Source organism: Glycine max, chromosome 17 (assembly GCF_000004515.6).
Source record: "Glycine max cultivar Williams 82 chromosome 17, Glycine_max_v4.0, whole genome shotgun sequence".
NCBI lineage: Eukaryota > Viridiplantae > Streptophyta > Magnoliopsida > Fabales > Fabaceae > Glycine > Glycine max.
The window spans coordinates 6,881,020-6,896,033 of NC_038253.2; the positions used below are offsets into that span (position 1 = coordinate 6,881,020).

General features: G+C 33.4%; 2 protein-coding genes across 3 annotated transcripts; both read right to left on the bottom strand.

The window, feature by feature from the left end:
- Positions 1 to 4,562, bottom strand: LOC100782709 (GDSL esterase/lipase At5g62930). The gene is made up of 6 exons (XM_003549572.5): positions 4,109 to 4,562; positions 3,938 to 4,015; positions 2,968 to 3,108; positions 1,788 to 1,864; positions 840 to 1,004; positions 1 to 372 (listed from the first exon to the last, which is right to left on the bottom strand). Exons 1-6 carry the CDS (start codon positions 4,208 to 4,210, stop codon positions 192 to 194), a joined length of 744 nt encoding a protein of 247 aa, XP_003549620.1. The 5' UTR covers positions 4,211 to 4,562; the 3' UTR covers positions 1 to 191.
- A 4,225-nt stretch (positions 4,563 to 8,787) lies between these two features.
- LOC100782542 (probable boron transporter 2) lies at positions 8,788 to 15,014 on the bottom strand. 2 transcript variants are annotated; one of them, XM_041011116.1, is made up of 12 exons: positions 13,753 to 15,014; positions 13,217 to 13,299; positions 12,931 to 13,123; positions 12,702 to 12,840; positions 12,389 to 12,560; positions 11,974 to 12,140; positions 11,475 to 11,648; positions 11,253 to 11,348; positions 10,772 to 10,909; positions 10,369 to 10,688; positions 9,743 to 10,013; positions 8,788 to 9,427 (listed from the first exon to the last, which is right to left on the bottom strand). In XM_041011116.1, exons 1-12 carry the CDS (start codon positions 13,854 to 13,856, stop codon positions 9,326 to 9,328), a joined length of 1,959 nt encoding a protein of 652 aa, XP_040867050.1. In that variant the 5' UTR covers positions 13,857 to 15,014; the 3' UTR covers positions 8,788 to 9,325. The 2 variants fall into 2 exon arrangements, with proteins under 2 accessions (XP_040867050.1, XP_040867051.1); XM_041011117.1 differs by lacking the exons at positions 13,217 to 13,299; positions 13,753 to 15,014 and having other exon boundaries at positions 12,389 to 12,577; positions 12,931 to 13,073.

A 15,014-nucleotide genomic window follows, 5' to 3' on the forward strand; every position in this document is an offset into this window, starting at 1 on the left:
TTAAAGCATTACAACAACAATAGTTTTATTCCATTATTATATGAGATGAACTACATGAATCAGACGTCATTACAAAAAATATTCTTCACCGTGGTTTCATCAAAGCATTAAACTCGAATATAGTTCTGGAAGAAAATCTAGATCATCAAATAGAACGTGGTATAAAATTGCTAGACTAGACCAAAGCAGTGTCACAATGGGATATCACAAACATTCTGCTGGAAAGCTCTCTCAGGATGTTTGGAATCAATTTTTGAGTGGTGAGGGAAATCCATTGGCATGTTATCAGCAGAAAGCCCTGCTTCATTGAACACATTTATCACTTCTTCGTAGACTACTGCATTTCCTTCTGTTGTCAGGTGCAATCCATCCCTTACACAGCAAAACATCAATGTCAGGTGGAATCTCCCATGATTTTCAAGAAAAAGGTATTGGAGTTGATTTTACTACAGATAAAATAAGCATAAATAAAATCTTCTTAATATATTAGGAAAAAAGTATTAAATAAAAAAGTAGTAATAGTTAGAAACATCAAAAGTTTTCTATCGAAGGGTTATTTAGAATTATTCAAAATTAAATAGCCCCAAAATAGTGTCAGACACAAAATAAATCCCAAACCTAAAATTCCCCACTCCTGTTAAAATTTCAATTTTCATTTTCATATATAAATAGAAGACAGCAGTTCACGGCATCCTTAATCCATGATGCCCTTAACAAGATAACAGAATCAGATTATAACTAGACTTAGTCAAATGTAATCCATGATGCATTCAAGATTTAACAAGAAAACAGGGTCACACTTATGTCAGTCAATATTTTAAGTCCAGGTTGTAACAAACCACAAAAATTTTGTTTGCCAGCCATCGGTTTCTTGCATTTTGGACCATAGATTGATATACCACACGCCCATTTCCTTTGCTACCTCAACACAGGCATTTGCATATTGACCAGTTACTTCATTTGTTCTTTCAGGTATTTTAGTAGCATTCTCACCATATACGGATCTGCAAGACCCCAAAAAAGCATCTCAAGCATGAAGTTAACTACTATTGAATAATTAGAAGTCAATGTAAACTAACATTCTCTTGCTGTGCCAGAACATTATAGTTTCATGGACTGGCAAGCGTAATACCCAAAAAAATAACCAGGGAATACAAAAACAATAACGTGAAACAGTATGTGGCACAAGTTTCAGTACAGAAGCTTTTAGTCAGATTAGGAATAACCACACATCAATGTAGGTTTTAGCTACGGCAAAAAATTTCTTAATTAGATACTGATAATCTAGCATACTGTGAGAGCAGGTGGGTGGTATAGCAATTCAGTACAACAGTGATAACATGAATTTTAGATTTATATGACTTGAGGATAAATAATCAAATGTAGTGGATGCAATAGTGGCCCTAATAGTAGCAATTATAATTGTTGTGGTGAATGTAGCAATTATTGCATTTTTCTTTCTTTTTTTTTAATTTTTAAAAAGGACTAAACCCCCCACTTATGTCCCTGAGATTGTAAACATTGATCACTTTAGTTATTGAATGTTAAAAATGTAGTTCACATTAATCATGTTCCACTAAAGTGAGGGTTTTGTAAAATTGGGAATTAAAGAAACCTGCGCTTATAATCAGACTATAATAGGAATTTACCCAAAAAGAGAACATACAAGTCAAACAGGAGGAACAATTCTATTTGATGGTATTGGTAAGATAAGTGTCATACATAGCCAAATACATAATAGTGCAGTAAGACAGTGTCTATAAAGGAAGGCAGATTATGAATCATACCTTGCGTATGCCAGGCGTCCTTCCTCACTAAGTGGAGGTGGAGTAATAAGCACAATTACCATAGTTGGTGAGCAATCCTGAAACCAAATTATAAGTTACAATTAACAACATATATAATATAATTAATTAGCACTTAGAAGGCACATGGAAGAGCTTCTACAGAGCTTATTTGGGCTTATGAAAATGGCTAGTGACTCCTATAACCTCTTTTATTTCAACAAGTTTCAGGGTAAAATTTATGGCATAATCTCTAATGTGATAATGGATGAGTTTGTTTAAACTTAAAAAAAAAAAAAAACTTTAAAATAAGTATTTTTCATATAAGCATTTTTTTAAGAAGCAGATAGGATTTACTTATTAAAATAAGCAGAAATCCACTTTTTCTAAACAGAAGCAGTTCATATAAACACACTAAAAAACAGAAAGCTGCTTATTTTATTAAAATAAGCACTTATTTAAAAAAATAAGTTTAAACGAACTGGCCCAATAGCTTACTAAACAAGTGCTTGATTGAAGTTGTTTTCCAAACATATCCATAATGGTATAAGAGTAAAATTCATGTTATGCCCAGCTTTTTTAACAACACAAAGTACTAAAACAACCAACAGTGGGCTATTCCTTAACCCAATGCAGCAATTAACCCAAAAGCAAAACAACAAAGCTAGAAGAAATCATGTGTCTTTGAAAGAACAAGATGAAAGATCATCATCAGAATCATTCGATTAAGATTAGAGAGTAATAGCATGAAATGCTTAAAAGAAATTAAAATTCTGTTCAGTGAACATTCTAGGTAATGAAGACTGTCAAACAAAAGAAAATAATATTTTAACATCACAATATGTAATATAAAAATTCTTAAGACTCCAAAATATATTGAGCTAGTAAATCAATCTTGATATTTTTAATCTTTTTTCCAGGCCATTACAGAGCATTTAAGTCAGCATACCCCGAAGTCATTCAAAATATTAGCCTTAGAAGGTAGTACAACCAGCCATTTGCTGGAAAATATAAAACATAGTTATACTCTACCCCTATTAAAACACATCATCCTGCATCATAGGCAAATACAACCAAGGGAGCACAATTTTTGCAGATAATGCACATAAAAATTGGAGTTAAAATGTTGAACAGGTAATCCAGAAACTGGTCAAGTTAAAAATATTGAACAACAAAATGTAACCTTTAAGTGTCGAACAAATTTTCTGAGGTTCTCTTTGAATTCTTCAATAGGTACATGTTGCCTTTCACTGGTTCTTCCTAACAAAGCTGCATCATTAGCGCCAAAGAAAATTGTGGTAGCAGTAGGTGGTTTAGTTGAGTCCTGAATATGAAGCCATCCAAACAACTGTACACTAAGAACTCAAGACTAATAGAGTAATTTGCCAAAAAATAAACAAAAACCCTATATCTAGGTAAGGAAGAATTTTTTTTTTTTTTTAGGGTGAGGTGTCAGAGGCTCTGGTGATCTAAGGCCCCTTACTGTTCCAAAACTGTAAGTGTAATGTAACTGAATGAGAAGTTCAGTCAAATCACATTTGGTTTTCTAGTTTCACCATCACACTTACTGCACAAACAAATTATATTTTCAAGTAACAGATTCCAACAACTTAATTAAATTCATATGAAAATTTTTGTTCAAAGCAATGTTGGCCGTACATTCTTCAATTTTATGCACACACCCTATTGGCAACAACAAAATTATGAACTATATTTAAAAAAGCAAAGGATTTGATCTCTTGTTATACAAAAGCTTCTCTTTTTTTTTGTTAGAGAAATGTGGTAGAAGTCTACATAGAGGATTATTGTATAGGTACAAAGCGCAAACAATTCTATCTAGTTGCAACTACTCAATTAGTCTCTAGGCACCAGTGAATCTCCCTAGGCTCTAGGGAGGGTTGACCAACAAGTGGGACAAGTAACATCAGGGAGTTCAAATCCACACCCATTTGTAAGGGAACAATTTGTACCAAATCCTTAACCACTTATCTCAACCCACACTGGCTTCAAGTCATTCAAATCCTAGTCTAACATGAGTAAGACCCAATTAATTTGAAATATCATTTCATTAATTTTATTATCAAATATGAGGTTAAAAAATAGGGGCAAATGTGAATGCAGAGTAAAAAATGATTTAGGTAAGCATCGAATACCAGAGGGAAGAGATGGCCCAGTAAGAACATAGCCCACCTAGTGTTGTATCCACCATAACCACGAACAAGTACATCAGCCTGAAAATGCAAGCCATTAAATCTGAGATTCATTACTAATTAATTAGAAAATGGATCTAATGAGAGAGTGTTTGGGTGAGAAAAAAGGGTTACCCTGCGAGAATAGGCATTGGCAAGAGGAACACCCCATCCATTCTCTCGGATCGATTGCTCCGTGATGGAGTCTCCAAACAACACTATCTTTGACCTCATCATCGTGTTCGCGCCAATGCGATTCTATGTTGCACACCATTCAACACTTAAAGTCGCTGCCACCTCGTAATTCGTACATTAAATTACTGACCCAAATCCAATCACGTTTTACACGGATGGATTGTTAGTTACTCAAGATCACTGATGTTTTTTCTTTCCACCAATTTCACACCACTGTCCTACTTTACCTTTCAAGAACAGAAAAATTATAACTGATTAAAATTTTTGTTATCCCCATATTAGTCCCTGCAATTGATCTGGGTTGTAGTAAGTTTTGACTGTTAAAAGCTTAAAGCTATGTTTCAGGTTAAGGGTTTGACGGTTTGTATAATCGAACCCTAGGTTAAACAACTCTGTATTAAATGATTAAGACAATTATCTTATAAGATGTGACTTTTTTTTTGAAAAATTATAACAAATATTTTTAGAATATTAATTAGTAAATTAAAAAGATAAATATTTTCATTAAAATACCTGAAGTTATTATTTTGTTCATAATTTTTGTATGCTTTCATATAATTTTTTCAGTAAATATTTTTTCTTTCATTTTAGTTCATTAATCAATGTTTAAGAAACACATGTTAACAAGATTTTTGTTATATTACACATAAATAATTAATTCAATATTCATTATTTTGTGTATATTCCTTCTCATTGCTTATATGTTTTGTTTGATAGAGTAGAAATACGAAGAAAGGAGAAATGAAAATGATTTAGTTGTTTGGTAGAAATATAAAAAAAAAATTATGGGACCTACTTTATGTATATGTAATTTTTTTCCTATTTTTAGTTATCTCTCCTCATTTCTTTTCTAATTTTCTTTAATCAAATATCTATATTTTCACTCATCCATCTAATTTCCATTCACCTTATTTTTCTCTTCTCTACCTAACATGACAATAATAAATTATGTGTATGAGACATAGACACTAAAAAAATGTTGCACACATTGTTCATAATTTGTTGTATAAATAATATTTATCATCTTATTAATGTGTTTGATAAGTCAATCTAATTCCTTAAATCTATTTAATACACAAGCTTATGAATATATTTGATTCGATACTTTAATAATTTTAAACTTATTTTTATATAAAATATGTTTGATAAGATATTTTAATAATTTATAAGTTATTTTAATTAGCTTAATCATATATAAGTTAGTTGGAGTATTTGACCAAGCTTGATAAACTTATTTGACTATTTTATAACTTATTTTCTTGTATGCTTGTGAAAATAAACTATCTTATTAAGCTACTATCTTCTTTCCATATTTTAGGTGTTTAATTGATGCAAATTTGGACCCCCAAAATCCCTTATTGAATATCACATTAGTAGTAATAAATTAATTACAAATTCTTACTTATCTCAACTATAACAAAAACGCACTCGCACTTACACACAAAAAATATTTACAACCTAGTGAGAGAGAGATACGGTATACATAAACAGAAAGAACCCAGTGAAAGATGACAATTGACAACATTAAAAGAGTGGGTTTCAATTGCATGATCACTTGTAAGGACACTGTCAACAAATTAAAATCTGTGTTTTGCAGAAGATGGTGAAATAAATGAGAATTAAAGTGTGTACCTCGTGCTTTGTTAGACTTACTTATGACTATCTTTTGAGATACCACGATACGTTCAGTGTGACGGTGTATGAGGAGCATTTGGATATCGAATTGAATCTCTTATTTCTTTGTGCACTTGTGCTCATTGTTAACGTTCAGTGTCATAATCCAGTGTTTAGTGTCTGAACAGGCTTTTGTGAAATGCTAAGAAAATTCTCTAATGTTGGCTAAGGAAATGAATAATTGGGCATTGTAATCTTAGGATCAACTTGTTTACTTTATTAGGTCGTGTGGTTCAAGATGGATCTAGTAGAGGCCTAAGACATATACATTTCAAATATTTCCATTTTCGAGTGTTTTTTACTCTGCCTCTACCAAATGAGGCATGAAACTAATATGCCTAGGAGTGTTTTTTCGCCAGTCCCAAACCGTTATTATGCTTATTCTTCATATTTTTTTTCTTGCATATTTCCTTCCCTCTATAGGTTGAGAAAAGAAAGTAGAGGACAAGAAAACTTTGAAATGTTAATAATTTTTATTAAGAATAATAATATATAAACACTTCATTATTTTAAACACTTCACAAATATTTCTTATTTTTTTATTTCTCGCTTATTATTACATCAGAAGTTTTATCATACCGATATATTTTTTCCTCTCACTAGGTGTTGAATTACACATTGAGTGTCCATTTAAATTTTTCCTTCTATTATTTGGATAAAAGGAAAGGTTTGTTTTCTTTTTCATGTTCTTATAATTTTCATTAATTATATATACATGGTAATATGCGTAGTACACCTAATTTATACTCTTCATTTTTGCCTGTCTTTTTTCTTGTTATGCCACTGTTTTTCATGTTGAGTTCTATGTTTCTGTTTTTCATGCTTAGTACATGGTTGTAATTTTCATATTTCGTTCTTAGGTTTTGATTTGGTTGGAGTTTGCAGGTACATTTGTATCATTCTGGACTGTTCCAATTGTACCCAAAAAAAAAAGTATAATTTAAACGTGCCAGAAGTTCTAATTTTTAATAGACATTTTCCTAACTACTTTATATAAGAAAATAATCACAACGTCGTGTTCCCGCTGCATCCATATATATCACTTTCTTGAGCTCCCTATTGTACCTTCGTACTGAGCAATGATATATCATTACAATAGGATAGAACACAATTTCAGTATCTTTGATAATGGTGATAGTAGTGCGTATCAAAGACAGTGCAACGAGAGTTTGAATTCCACTAAGTTATGTTCCATATCTAACTAGATGGATCATGTCATGGGTCCTCAAGAGGGCCACGATCCCTCATCTCCTTCGTGGAAACAATCTTTTGTATCTCCATGAAAACACATCTTTTACAAAGTAGACAACCATAGTGATCATAATTCACTGTCAGAAGGCATTAAAGAAGGGGAAATTATTGTATAATTTGGGACCGTTACGTTATGTATCCATGACTTTTATCAATCTCCATGTGATTCTATTGATTCTTTCTCTTAAATTGAAAATATAACTTCGTATCACATAGAATGTACAATGAAAGATATTCAAATTTCACATTTGGTAAGAAAAATAAAATGACCTTTCGGCATGGTAGTCATTCACTCATTATCATAAAGTTGATTTATGAAATATCTATTTTAATGACAACTTAATCAAAATATAGGAACACAAACCAACCGGCACGTGGATCAATTGATGAAAAATTATTTTAGTTTAACTGGTCTTGGATTTGAATTTTATGTAGGTAATTGTATTAAATATTTGAAGAATTTTTTTTACCACCCATAATTATCCTATTTAATTCAAATAATATTGTCCGGGAAAGATAAGGTGATGTAGAAATAAAAAAAAAATAGAAGAAGAGAAGTGAGAGATAAAATCACATACATGAGTTACACCCACTAACCCAAAGATAATAATATTAAATATCGGCTAGTAGATTTGTAACGAACCTACCCCATTACTCCTTTAATTTAGCCATTAAGTTCATTGACCTCACGTGGCCATAACACAACTGCAGATACAGTTATCAATGATTATTTAAGGATATTTCGAACCATATGTGCCAACTATATGCAAACAAAAGTAGGTGCGTGTATTAACTCTTCATTTAACGTACTCTAGCCATTACTGAAAAGCAGAACGAGATGCAAGTCTGTCTACAGCTTTGAAATGCATAGAGCTTATTAAGAGAAGGGCTTAAGTTGATTATGAGTTGGATGACAGATGTAGGATCAGTGGTTCACTTGAACTACAAACTTGAAACTAATGCTGTCTACACAAGTTTTCCATCCATGAAAAAGCAAATGCCTAGCTAAAAGCACGTTTAACATATCATAGTCTTAATTTGTGGTTGCAATCATTGTCACTATGTTGAAATCAGCACTTAATCGGAGAAGCTTTATCATAAAGTAAGCTATAGTGAAAAATAAATGAATAAATGCTTGGTTGAAATTATACACAACCAATTCCCTAGGTTTCCCTTTTCACTACAATGATGAATGGGAAAACAAAAAAGTAAGTAAATTTCTTGAAGCACTTTAAAATTTAAATGTTGTCTGCAATAAATTTGATATCTACACTTGACACCTTTTTTTCATTCTAGTCCCTATTTGAAAGTACCTTACATTTTACAAATCAAGTCCTGCCATTTATTGAAATTACAACGGTGTTGAATTTGGTCTCTATACTCGAATTTGTTTTTTTATTTTAATTTTAATCCCCACATAAAAAAGAGTTGCACTTCATTTTGGTCCATCCACGTAAAAAGGCTCTACATTTTGGTCCCCACATAAAAAATACTCTTAACCCCATCATAACTTTAGTTAACAGTGGGGACCAATTTGCAATATTTTTTCATGTAAAGACTAAAATAGAGTTTTTCATGTAAGGACAAACAAAAAGTAGTGTCAAGTGTAAGGAATAAATTTATAATTAAACCATTTACATATGTTACAGAACATATGCAAGTAAATTTGGCAACAAATCAGCTGAAAAGCAAGGTTTATGATTCACAGCAGCTATGCAATGCTTTATTTAGCCAAAGACAATAACATAAATATTTATCACAATCTTTGTTTCCGAATCCCTTCATTGCTTTTTTTATATAAATAAACCTAAGACGGTTAGATTCAATACCATCTATCCATCAACTTGAAAATACCCATGCTCATTTTGTATTAAGGTATAATGTAGTCAATATGCTAAATATTGAAAGGAAGAAGAGTCAAACTCAAAGACAAAAACATCTATAAGATGACTTCTGTTACATAAATCAAGCTCAGGACCTCTAGTGCACTACTTAAAACTATTTTCATCAGACTTAAGGATACCATATTAGCTTGAAGGTAAACCATTGGAATATTGTCCCAGAAATGATGGCTGTGGACTAGTACTTTTCTTGAACTTTATCTCCTTAATGATCATGATTGATCCTAGGCTGCTTTCCCCTCTGAATTGAGTTACTCGAGAGCTGTGAATCCTTTGAGATATTTCCATAAGCAGGTATAGTGTCTCCACATGATGTTGGAGTTGAATTCCTTCATTTTTTATTGAGGCAGATCTCTCCAGGACTCCTTGTAATTATTTCGACCGGAATTTCCCCACTATTATTATTGACTGTTGTTGTCTGACTTCCTGAATCCTGTGAGGTGTATAAACATTATTAATCTGTGAACAAGAGATTCTTTGACTGATACATGTAATATAATTCTAGGCAGAATATGAATCTCTTGTGGTCTAAGCTGGCTGAGTTTGTACTCCACACAACAAAAACCCAAAGAAAGCTATTTTGCAAGTCAGAAAATGATTATGTTTGAAAAAGAAAATCAATCCATGCATAAACCTAATGGCTAATGATAAGGACTAAATTGGAGGATGTTGACATTCTCACTTTTAAATAGAACGAATTAAAAGAAAGACCTCTCATGCTAATTTGATAATGGTTCAAACTACCTACATCGAATGACAAGTTGAAACTAATAGCAGGCGTTTCCTCGTATGCTGCAGCATCTAACTCTTGAAGATGGGCTCCTTTAAAAAACTTGGGAAGGAAATATTGGCGTACTGGGATTAGAAGCATGATTAACAATGGGAATAGGACCCCAGCAATTGGTATCCAGGTTAGACCAAAGCAGAGAAGCAAGTAAGCTGTCTGGAATAAGGTAAACATGGCAACCGTTTTGAATGGCACGGTCTCAATAAAGGCTGCATGGTGTTCCTCCATCACTCTAGTAAAGAGACAAAAGAAAAAGGAATCATCGTCTTCAACATTATAAAATGTAATGATAATGCTAAAGATGAGCAAGCAAACACATGTTAATCTTAACATGGATATGTCTCGTAGGAGTCTAGGAATAAGCATAATCCCAACAGGTCAACTACTTCCCATCAATATTTTTTAGTAAAAAATATATAAATAAACAGATAGTAGAATTCTAAAAATGACAACGAATGCATGATTCTTATGCAATAAAAGTAGGAATTTGATGCAGGAAGAAATTTTTGGCTCCATATTCAAATCCATGAATCCTAGGAACCATGCAAATGATAAATTCATAACATTGACTATGAGCATAGGTATACTTGTATCTTCGACTTGGAGCAGTGAAAAGATATAGTATTCTCTCCCAAAACTGGTTTCCGGGCAAGCTTTCAATTGCCATGAAAGCAAAGTAACCCCAAAGCACTGAGGTTGGTATCTTCTTCAAGAGAGGCATAGCAGCAACACAAGCTGCAACCATCAATGCCTGCAGCAGATTGCTGAGGCGCTGTTCTTTAACTTCAACTGGCAAAAGGTCATCAACATCCTTATCTACATCGAAAACAGCCTCGTCAACAGGGGAATCAATGTATCCATGACTTGAAGCCAGTTGGATGGTGGATTCCTTCAGCTCCTTTAGCCCCTGCTTGAAGAACAATATATAGGATAAAGGAGAGAGAGATAACAAATTTCAAGTCAAATTGGAAATCATAGGATTATACTTACCAGGGCAGGTGGTATTTGGCGGGCTAATGGAGTCTGCATTTGGTCATATGCTTCTTGCATATTTCGGTATAATTGACACAGGTTCATATTTTTCTGCATGCTTTTTCGTGCAGCAGATACAAGCTTATTGCGCAAGAGCTATTCCAAACAAAACAAATAGCAATGATTGACAGTTAGCTTAGCTATAATGAAGCAACTTACAAGTTTGTCTGCATATAGAAAAACTAGTGAAATGAAATGATACTACAAGAGCAGATAATGAAAGGTAAGATAACTTTAGTTTCAATGAAACTGATAGTTACTTTTCATTAGTAGCATGCATAATCAAATCAGGATCCAAGAAGGTTATAAAACCAAAAATCTGAATGAAAGAGATGGTTAGATTCTGGTAACTCTGCCAAAAATAATTATTTATCTACCAAAAGGATTCATGATTAACAGTTGAGCCATGGAAATATTAAATGTAAGAAAATTATATTACCTGATGTTTTAGAGTAGCTAAGCTTTTAGTATGCATTGGAGATTGAGGAATCACGCCGTTGGATGGAGGGATTCCAATAAGTCCACACAGTATGGTCTGGCAAACAACATGAATAAGATTTTAAAAGGAAACTATTTGCTAGATGTCCATACACAAGGCTATCTCTTGGCATCCACTGATATTGCAAATTAATTTCCAAAATATTTCAGAGAAATAACATACCAAGAAGCCCAAGAGAAGAAGGTCATAATGATAAGATGAGGGTTTTCTTAGATTGAACTCCTTCTGCTGGGCAAGTTGTGATGCAACACTATGATCAAAGTAGTAAAGCACGGCAATCATAGTTGCCGGTATAAATGCTCCAATAATATAGATGAGAGGCACATTCAACATTTCCTGCATAAGGCAAGAAAAATAAGCAAAGAACTATGATTTTCTGGGGGGAAAGCTAGAATTTTGCTTGAGTTTAATGGCTATGCACAGTCATTGTAAAAACGTTTACACAGAAAACCAATAAAAAATCATCATTAGTATAACTTTTAAGATAGTGTTTAAAAAAATCAATAAACTTGTCATATATAGTGATTTATGATTAGATAACAGTGTAAAAATGCTTTACAATATCAATGCATAGCCTATTTTCTCAATTTGGCTTTTCCTTAAGTGGAATTATCTATCATCTACTGTGAGAATGATATCTACATTAAATAATCAGACATGCCTTAATTACAGTCCAATTTGAGTATGCACCAGGAGACCATGGATTTGGACTGAAAAGTCGCCTTGGGATTCCCCTTGGAACCTTATTGGTTGGTATATAGGACACAGCAGTCCACACAAGAATCATTAGTGGGACTCCATAATCAGCCACAAATCCCCGCAACCATCCTATAACATAATCATATTTATTAGAATTTAGAATGATAATGTCAATCAGACAAACAACTTCTACTGCAAAAACTAGTCAGCAGAAGGCAATTTTGAATTAATGCTAAAAAATGGAAATAGACTGAAGGAGCCAGCACCTAAGGACACAAAACTGGTTTATCTGAGTCATAACAAACTTAACTATATCTTGTAATGCATCAAATTCATTACTGAAACTTTACATCAGGATTCAGAAGTATAACCAATACCTGCCCCATATCGCCAAGATCTAGCCTTACGGCTTCTAAGTGCAGTAAACAGAAGGCCAAATGACAAAACCAAAGCAAACATTCCATTGCCAAACAGCCAAGAGGATTGGAGTGCAATCTGATTGGTACCTTCTCTCTGAGACTGGAGCACACCAAACTCTTCCACTAGTCCCTTTAAGAAAGAGATTGCTGACATTATTAAACAGGAGTTTTAATTTTGGTAATTGTAAATAAAGGACACCTATATATGATCCAAATATCTAATTTTCATATATTACTTCAGAAAAATTGTCCATGTTTGTTGCATACTCACCCTTATAGCCTGCTGCATAAAGAGCATTGCGATTAGCAGACCAAATAGTTCTCCTGCAAGGCGTGTGAATCTGTTGATTATGGAGCATGCCCCAAGAATGGCCAACAAGAAGAGCAACACAGCAGTCCAAACACACACCCTAAAAATCAAAAGGTGGAGAAAATTGCTTCAATTCAACAGTAATTTCCTTTAAATAAATAACCAACCACTCAAGGAAATAAAGAGATACCATCCAGTCCAAGGCAGGAATAGTTTGTGCCCCAAATCCTTTCTGTCCTTTGCAAAGTCATACAGAAATGTATACATCAGAACTGTTGGTTCGGCTACGCCTAGTATGAGGAGGGGCTGCCCTCCTAAGACTGAATGGATAATGCCACATAGTGCGGTTGATGCAAGGGTCTGCACTGCCGTTAGAGTTCCATCTATAGAATATAACCAATGACGCATTTCTCAGCCAAAACCACAAAAATTCCAAAAAGGAAGAGACTGTAAACCAGAAAAGTATTGTATTTTACCTGTATTTCTCTCTAGTTGCTCCCCAAAAGAGATAACTGGAATTGCTGAAGCAAAAAATATATATGTTGTTGGGGCAAGGATCCTATATCACACAACATCAGAATTAAAAGTTTGACAAATCTTCTTCCCAGTTTCATGAGGCAAACTTTTAATTTGTTATGCCATTTGCATTAGTTATGTATTATATTGTAATTTCTTGGAAGGGAGGTGGCTTTTGGTTCCAAACTTGAGGCAGCTTAGCCTGTTTGAATAAACTTTTCCATAAGCACTTATAAGACAAGAAAAAAAGAAGGTAAAATGAAAAGAAAAAAAAACTCCCATAACCTAAAATTAGCTTATCCATAGAATAAAATAAGCATTTGGAAAAGCTTAAAGGGAGAGCTTCTAAAAATTAGTTTAAGCATAAGTTAGTTTTAACTTATAGAAGAATTTTATTTTATTATACCATCTTATTTTCTTCTCCTATAAGTACTTATGAAGAAGTTTATCCATAGTCCGATTGAAATATCAGAATCTGCAAATTTATACCACAAACCTGATGCCTGCCCGGATTCCACTAGTCCAATCTTGTTTGTAGCACATAAGTCTTCCTTTGAGGTCATTCTTGATCCCACGTAAGGGAACAAATGTTTCTTCCATGAAGGTATTAGAATATCAAGGGATGAATACTGGTCTAAGTTTTGGTTTATAGAAAATGGAGCAGAAGATATGAGTGGAAGATGGTGAATCACTTCAAGGGAGTCTAGAGGAAAATTGTGATTAAAGTTGCTTTGTTAAAGTATCCATAACCAAACTTCGAGCAGGGAGAAGATAAATTAACCTGCATGCCTTAATCTTCCTAAATAGGAAAGCAAGAAAAAATGGATGTAGTAGCACACCAGGCCAGAAAACGAATAAAGGAATCCGGATGATGAATTCACATTTGCAATAAGAATGAAAATGTTTTGGATATGTTGTTATGAAAAACCAAAGAATGAGTTAATTTAGCAAATGAATAAAAAAACACCCGGGTAGGTGGAATTCAAGAGCATAAGAGAATTTTGTTTTCAGTTACCAAGCCAGAAAAACAAACACTCTCCTTAAGCTAAAAATGAAGAGTAGTAGAGTTCAACCATGACAAAGCCAAGATCCAAAAAAACTCTTTAACTTTCTTACCACAGAAACCTTCCATATAACCATCATTCTGAGAGAACAAACGTGAACAATCCCAACTGCAACCTTCCAGTTACAAGGCAGAATGGCACACTTGTTACATTCAAACTGAAATTTTAGTTCTAAAGGTATAGTCTTGGAGAAGAATCCAAACAAATTAACGGAAACCCATCAATGCAAGCTGCATTAGTTACAACTCAGAAACGCTTGAGACAGAACACAAACAGAGCCGTTAAATATGAAAAAGCTAGACACAGATGGGTGTATGAGGCAAGATTAACGAGATTCCATGACTGAAACCATGATGGGAATGGTTCAGAACACTTGTGACAAGTTGGACATTAAATGGAAAGAGAAATGGTATTAAGAAAGAAAAAAAAGCTTTTTCTTTTGACAAGAAAAAAAGACTGCAGTTACATTAAAGTGATGTAGTACTAATAAAGACGTGAAGAGGTTAAGGTAAATAAGATTCAGGCACGCACGCTAAGGCTGTGACTGAAAGCACTTTAGCAGAGAAAGAAGTAACAGTTTCCGAGGCAGTGAACGAGCAAAGCATGAGTAAATACGAACTATCAAGGAAGTAAGCAAAGAAACGCACGCTGCAATTTGAAGAATTTTGTGTGACATGTGAATGAGAATTGTGTT